Below are 6,723 nucleotides of genomic sequence, written 5' to 3' on the forward strand. Positions count from 1 at the left end.
ATAATTTATTTATTTGTTAACTTAATAAAATGCCACATCAATAATTTACGTATGATTTAACAAGAAATTATGTCACCGATAATGAAGTTAGTAAAATGTGAAATTTGAATCATAAACAAATTAAATTAAAAGTTAATATATAACCTTACAAATTTTATCAAAATTTATGTACAATTTTATATAAAACCAATAAAAACTATAAAAAACAAAACCAAGTCAATAACCAACTTATGATATAATATTTTGATTTTGCAAGTAAGATATTCTTTATCTTGTCTACACTGAAAATCACTTAAATATCTTAAATAGATATTTTCAGATTTTCATTTTTCAAAGTAGAAATATTTGGTGATATTCAATGATTTTAAAGTGATAATCCTTAGCAATGCTTAGTATCAAACGTACTGTTTTTGTTGTTGGCCAAAACTATCAAACCAAATGCAAAACGATGCAGGATAACATTGTCAAAAACTGAAAGACAGTAGTTTTGTCCAAACAGATGTGAAGTTGAAACTTGAGAAGGTTTGGTTATTTGATTTTTGATAGTTGTTTGTTATGGCGCAATGGATGGGTTTGGAATTTTTGGGGGGTTGGGGGTGAGGATAGAGAGAGTTGTTGGTTCACGGTTGTCTTGACTAATCCCCTATTCTCAAGCTCGTTTCCCACGACCGCTTTTGCCGCTCACCCGGTCGTGTAAATGCAATCCTATTTCTATGCTCATCATCATATCACACCGCTCTATACCCATTTCTCTCCATCTTTCTTTCCTCTCTATCTTTTCTTTCCTCTCTTATCTCTTCTGTGCCCTTTGGTGTTCTCTTCTTTGGCTGAATAATCGACCTCTCCCCCCTCCATTAAGACGTTTGGATCATGCACTTTCAACTCGTCATTTAATTTTGCTCGTTTGGGTATGTTTCGTATTTATCTGTTTTATTCATTCTAGCAAAAAGAACCCAGAAAGAAGAATGGGAAAATATTTGATCTTTACATGAATCTTATACTGGGGTTTTTCTTTTTTTCTTTTCTAAGATAACCCCATTCCTAATGTTTTTTTTTATTGTGCTTATTTCACAAATATCATTAATTTAAGGATATTTCTATGGTGAACATATTAGTATATGAATGTGCAGGATGGGAAGGGTTAAGCTAAAGATAAAGAAGTTAGAGAACACAAATGGCCGTCAGGCGACTTATGCCAAAAGGAAGCATGGGATCATGAAGAAGGCTAATGAGCTTTCCATCCTATGTGATGTAGAAATTATCCTCCTTATGTTCTCCCCAACTAACAAACCTTCAGTATGCATTGGGAAGCGTAGGTAGGCCATATTCTTAAATCTTCCTTTTGCATGTAGTTCCCTTTTTTATCTTTTAAATTTTAGGGGTTCATACTTTAGCTTTAAAGAGGATTGATTAAGCACCAAATTTGGTTTGTATAGTTCATTTAGAGGAAGTTCCATTAATATCCGAAGATAAATTCTCTGGTTTGCGATTTGTGGCAAGTAAAAATGATGTCATTTCTGGTGAAATATTGTGCTATAAACTTCTTGGTAATGAATATCAAAGTGAATACATATTACAAGGATGAAACGTCCAAGAACTTCGCTAAAATGTTTTCTACTTGTTCATTTTTGTAATCAGATAAGTCAAGAGTTCATTACATGGTTTATTTCTCTAAATTAGACTTTAGATAGCTTGATGAATATGGTTACCTAGGCATTTTACATGGTAAAAATATATGGAACCACAGGTTGCTTATGGAAACAATGCTCTGATAATTTCTAGAATTTGATCTTAGCCAATGCCATTTTCAAAAGGGACAGACAGGTTTCTATTTTGGCAAAATAGTCTGGTACGGTATAAATACTAAATATGTGTCTCCATTCCTAAGAAGTGTTTATGTAAGCAAAATCATCAAATAATGCTCAAATGATGCGAATTAGTAGTGGCTATGAGAGTTTCATGATAGGTGCAAATTATGCTAAGGTATATATGAGCTATTATCAAATTAAGTAAGCAATGTAGATCCATACATGGTACTGATGTGAAGGAACTTGGATTGCTTAAGATTTCCTTGCACACCACTAATTTGATTCAGTGTTCATATGTAATGTACATTTTTTTTGTCAAAGCAGTTTTGGTTGGTTTGATTTATGTGGAAGGCTATTACCTACTGTAGCAACATTAATATATTTTATTCTTCCATGTGGTTTCAGCAGCATTGAGGAGATCATCGAAAAGTTTGCTCAACTAACTCCACAAGAACGGGCCAAAAGGTGCAGTCAAATTTTCCAAGTTCAAAAATGACGTTAATGATCCTCATACTTTTAAGAGTTTAATTTTAAACTTATTGAAGCGGAATTAACTCACATTTTAATTTCAATTTTCTTGGGACAGGAAGTTGGAAAGCCTTGAAGTAAGTTCTTTCATACAGTTATCTACCTTTTAGCAATGTTACCGTTTTTGCTTTGTTTTCTCTAACTCATTTAATGTATGAAATATCATCACCCTTATGAGTTATATAGTTTGTTTTTTCTTTGAGAGTCTAGGCACTGAAAAAAACGTTCAAGAAGTTGGACCATGATGTAAATATTCATGAATTTCTGGGTTCAAGGTACATGACAATCTTGTTTTTGTTTGCAAAATTACTCCTAGTTAATTTTATTTATTTAATTTATTCTACAAAATGTTCTGATAGGGTTATGACTTTCTTTTTCTGTTTTCTTTCTTTTTCTGCAGTACGCAAACAATAGAGGTATGCATGCATGATGACCTGTTACCTTAATCTATTATGATAATTTGAGATTCTTAGACCATATTGTTTATCATTCTAACAAGCATTTTGTATATCTGTAATTGCTATGGGCAGGATCTGACCAACCAAGCCAGATTATTGCAGGCTCGGCTTTCTGAAATACACAGGAGACTGAGGTGAGGGCCTACATATTTTTGAACGTTTTAGTTGTCTGATCCTTAAATGTGCAACCTTTTGTCTTTAACTTGTGCTAATATTACTATTGACTACTCAGCTGTTGGACTGACGTAGACAAGATCAATAATGTCGAACATTTGGGGCAAATGGAAGATTCACTGAAGGATTATCTGAATCAAATTCGAGCCCATAAGGTATGCCTATCGTTTCTCTAAGTAGTTAGATCTTTTACGACAAGATGCGCTTGAGTTTGCTTAGATAAACCAAGGCAAAAGGAGAAAGGAATAGCTGATGCAAGCAGTGGAATGATGAATGAAATCACATACTTTTCATCTTCTCTTTAAAAGCTCAAATGATGAATGCCAAATATGTTTTTTCACTTAAAACTACCTTATCTACCTTCTTTTGGCAGGAAAATTTAGGAAAGCAGCAGCTTTTACCGATAGAATGCACAAGTCAGGTAAGAATGTCTGATGTACTTGAAATATTTTCCTGCTCAGCTTGCTCTTTAAAGTAGCAAGAACATAATATCTTAACGATCCTTTTATTGCAGTTCCAAAATGAAATGCATGTACCTTTTAGAATGGGAATTGAGCAACAGCTCCAATCTCTTGCATGGATGCCTAATAATGATAGTAGACACATGGCCTTACCTGAGGACCCAAATCTGATTCCCCCTAGGTGAGTGGAGTTTCTAGAAATTTTTTTTTTGCTAAACTTTCACTGATACATATAATCTTGTTTTCTACAAATTGAAACTGAAATAAATGCCTACTTTCGGATGCAAGCATTTGTTTAAATAAATCTTTTGTGAAGCATGAAATACGTGTATGAGTCTCTAATTAGTAATAGTAATATTTATTTATTTTTGTTACATGTATAAGTTGATGAAAAAGGCCTTCCTTGATGCATTATGATGTTGATTTGTAATTTCAGGGATGTGGAGTGTTCTGCAAGTTCCTCATTTGGAAGTTATTCGGGTTACTTTGGCACACCTAAAAGTTCTGAACTATCGAGTTCTGGACAAGAAAATGGCATCCTTAATGATTTGCAACTAGGTGGACAATGCCCCTTCTTCTCGTACGATCTTAGCATACTGAATGATCGCAAATTCCCACCAGTGGCAGAGATGAACTTTCCAGAAACTCCTGTAGATTATCATGTTAACGGAGTTCTAGCAGGTCCTAGAGCTGGATATGACCCAAACCAAGGTAGTTGGGCTTCCACTTCTGGCCCTTGTGCTGTTACCATGTTTGATGAGCCATTATATACTGGAGTAAGTCTTTCGCCATTACTCTCATTATGCCTTCAATTCTTGAGCAACATGGCATGTGTCACGTACTATTTTACCTGCATGAACGTCTGTACATTCACATATATGTGGACCATAGGAAGAGGCATGTGTACGTATGCATCTCTCATCTATATAATATATTCACGGTCTCTTATATCCACAAACTGGAAATTGTATACGTTCTCGACATAATTCAAATTCATGTTATTTTCTGTTGCAGCAACTAAACTGAGATGCAGAAGAGTGATGCTACAATTCATTTCATCCACTAAGCAGACTATGGAGAACTATACTATACAATGCGGAATTAACCCAAAATCCTCAAAAACTGCCTAGACATTTTGTTATCACCAAGTAAAACTCGTACTCGGATGATGAGATGATAGCTCGACTGCACGACATATGGTTACCTTAATAGTGGTAAAATGCAGACCAAATGCTGCTAACTCCAATCAAATGAGGCACCACATTTCTGTATACTAATATATTTAGTAGTAGATTTTCTTTTTAACTTATTTTTGTTTTCACCTTCTGATTACTAGAGTTTACTAATGGCGGTCACTGCTTTTCCTCAATGTCAAGTTTAAGCTGTAAATAAAATAAATAGCAAGGCATTGATTGTAAATCATATGATTAACATATAAAAATGCATGACAGCAACTTCACTGACTGAATTTGATACTGACGTAAAAATATGCATGGACTCAGAAACATCTCCACAGCTCAGCTGGATTTGAGAGAAAAGGGTCTCGCTAAAGCCATGTTTAAGAGCTCAGTTGTGGTGCAATAATTAAGGATTTAAAAGGAGATGTGCCCTGTTTTCTTAACAACATGAATCATGCAAAATTGAAGTTGGTGTTGGCTTGTTTCGATTGTGACTTGAGATAAGGAAGGGGGAGAGGGCATACTACACGATACAACTAACGACAAGATCAAAAAAATTGTTTTTTTTTTAAATAGAATGAAAACAAAGATAAATTTAGACAACTCAAAGTTTCCTTATGAGATATTTTGGTATTTGATAGTCATATTGAGCACTAATTAAATTTAAAGTTCACTTGAGTTGAACCCCTAAACGAGGAACACAATTCTCCCAAAATTGCTTTCTCTATTCTCAACACTCCAAAGTTGTTTTTTCCTTCCACAAAGCTCGAACCCAATATATTGTTGAAGGACATTGAGCTCCTTACCACTCAATCCAACAAATGTTTGGGAAACCTCAAATATTTGTATAATTATTTTAAAAAAATATTTAATTGAGTAAATTATGATTTTGATTTTTGAATTGCATACGATTTATAAATTTAAAAATTTAATTTGATATAATTTAATTTATTATTACTTAATCCAAATCAAAATTAAAAATTTGTTAGTCTTTAGAAAATAGTTCAAATAATGAAGCTAAGTTGATTATTTTTAATCACGAAGTACCAAAAGAATTACTATTTTGATAATAAGCATTTCACATTCTAAATGACAGAGAGAATATCAAACTTAAGTTTATAAAAGGATTTGACATTAATTAACAAAATTATTTATTAATGTTGGGATCGATCCGGTTAAGCAATGAATAAGTAAAAAATAGCGGAAAAATTTGAGAAATTAAACACACAAATTTAACGTGAAAAAACCCTCCGAAGAGGATAAAAAACCACGGGTAAAGATAATTTTACTATAATGACAAAAGAACAAAGAGTACAAAGATGGAGATAAAAACTAAACACCGAAACCCAAAAAACAAAGAACCCTCAAAACGTAAACATAAAAATTCTCCAAAAGTGTTATGAGTTCTAATCTCTAATGGGTGTATTTTCTAAAGTTGTAAAAGAGCCTATTATAGGCTAAATTCAGAGGTCAAATAATAATAAAATAATCTAGACTAATCAAAGTTTGATTGAAACAAATAAACAAAGTTTAACTGGAAGATTATTTTTCAAATTTGACTGAAATAGGAGTCATACTCAACAAATCTCCACATTGACTCATATTTCCACAACGTCATCTTAGCCAAAACCTGCCACGAGCCTATCTTGAACTATGCAGGGAATTAACTAAGTCAAATTTGTACTTAGAAATTGGAAGACTTCTAGCCTTCGACTTGTACACTGCCAAATCAAAACTAACTCAGGTTTGATTTTCACGAACACAGTGCCCTAACTTTTCAAAACCTGCATCCAAAAGAGAACCTCTCTTCAACGAAACGGTCATACATTTTTCCCTCCTATGACCAAGTTGCCTCTGCACCAAACAAGTTAACTTCGACTCTGTAACGGACGAGGGACGTACGATTTCACCGGTCACTGTAGAACCTTCTAGAATATAAAGACTGTCGGTCATTTTACCTTTTAACAAAATGAGAGCTCCATGAGATACCTTAAGGCTGCTTGACTCGATGTTGATTCTGCATCGTTTCGAGTCTAAAATACTCAAAGAGATGAGATTCTTTTGTAAATTAGGTACATACCTGACATCTGAGAGTGTCCTAATCGTCCCATCGTGC

At 33.7% G+C, this 6,723-nt stretch overlaps 1 protein-coding gene across 4 annotated transcripts; it reads left to right on the plus strand.

Moving 5' to 3' along the window:
- The first annotated feature begins 338 nt into the window (after positions 1-338).
- LOC105784517 (agamous-like MADS-box protein AGL30) lies at positions 339-4,848 on the plus strand. Of its 4 annotated transcripts, none has more exons than XM_052626213.1 (12): positions 339-908; positions 1,116-1,316; positions 2,217-2,273; positions 2,395-2,413; positions 2,547-2,611; positions 2,737-2,752; positions 2,867-2,928; positions 3,027-3,123; positions 3,342-3,389; positions 3,483-3,610; positions 3,866-4,205; positions 4,444-4,848. In XM_052626213.1, the coding sequence occupies exons 2-12, from the start codon at positions 1,123-1,125 to the stop codon at positions 4,453-4,455; spliced, it is 1,038 nt and encodes a 345-aa protein (XP_052482173.1). In that variant the 5' UTR covers positions 339-908; positions 1,116-1,122; the 3' UTR covers positions 4,456-4,848. The 4 variants fall into 4 exon arrangements, with proteins under 4 accessions (XP_052482173.1, XP_052482172.1, XP_012465873.1 ...); XM_052626212.1 differs by having other exon boundaries at positions 342-908; positions 2,214-2,273; XM_012610419.2 differs by having other exon boundaries at positions 342-522; positions 1,131-1,316; positions 2,214-2,273.
- The last annotated feature ends 1,875 nt before the right edge of the window (positions 4,849-6,723 follow it).

Source organism: Gossypium raimondii, chromosome 13 (genome assembly GCF_025698545.1).
Source record: "Gossypium raimondii isolate GPD5lz chromosome 13, ASM2569854v1, whole genome shotgun sequence".
NCBI classification, from domain to species: Eukaryota; Viridiplantae; Streptophyta; class Magnoliopsida; order Malvales; family Malvaceae; genus Gossypium; species Gossypium raimondii.

Excerpts from the sequence above, each read along its gene's own strand:
- LOC105784517 (XM_052626212.1), top strand. The coding sequence starts at position 1,123 with ATGTGCAGGATGGGAAGGGTTAAGCTAAAGATAAAGAAGTTAGAGAAC. Across the intron at positions 1,317-2,213 it reads GTATGCATTGGGAAGCGTAG|CAGCATTGAGGAGATCATCG; the intron begins GTAGGCCATATT and ends ATGTGGTTTCAG. Across the intron at positions 2,929-3,026 it reads GAAATACACAGGAGACTGAG|CTGTTGGACTGACGTAGACA; the intron begins GTGAGGGCCTAC and ends TTGACTACTCAG.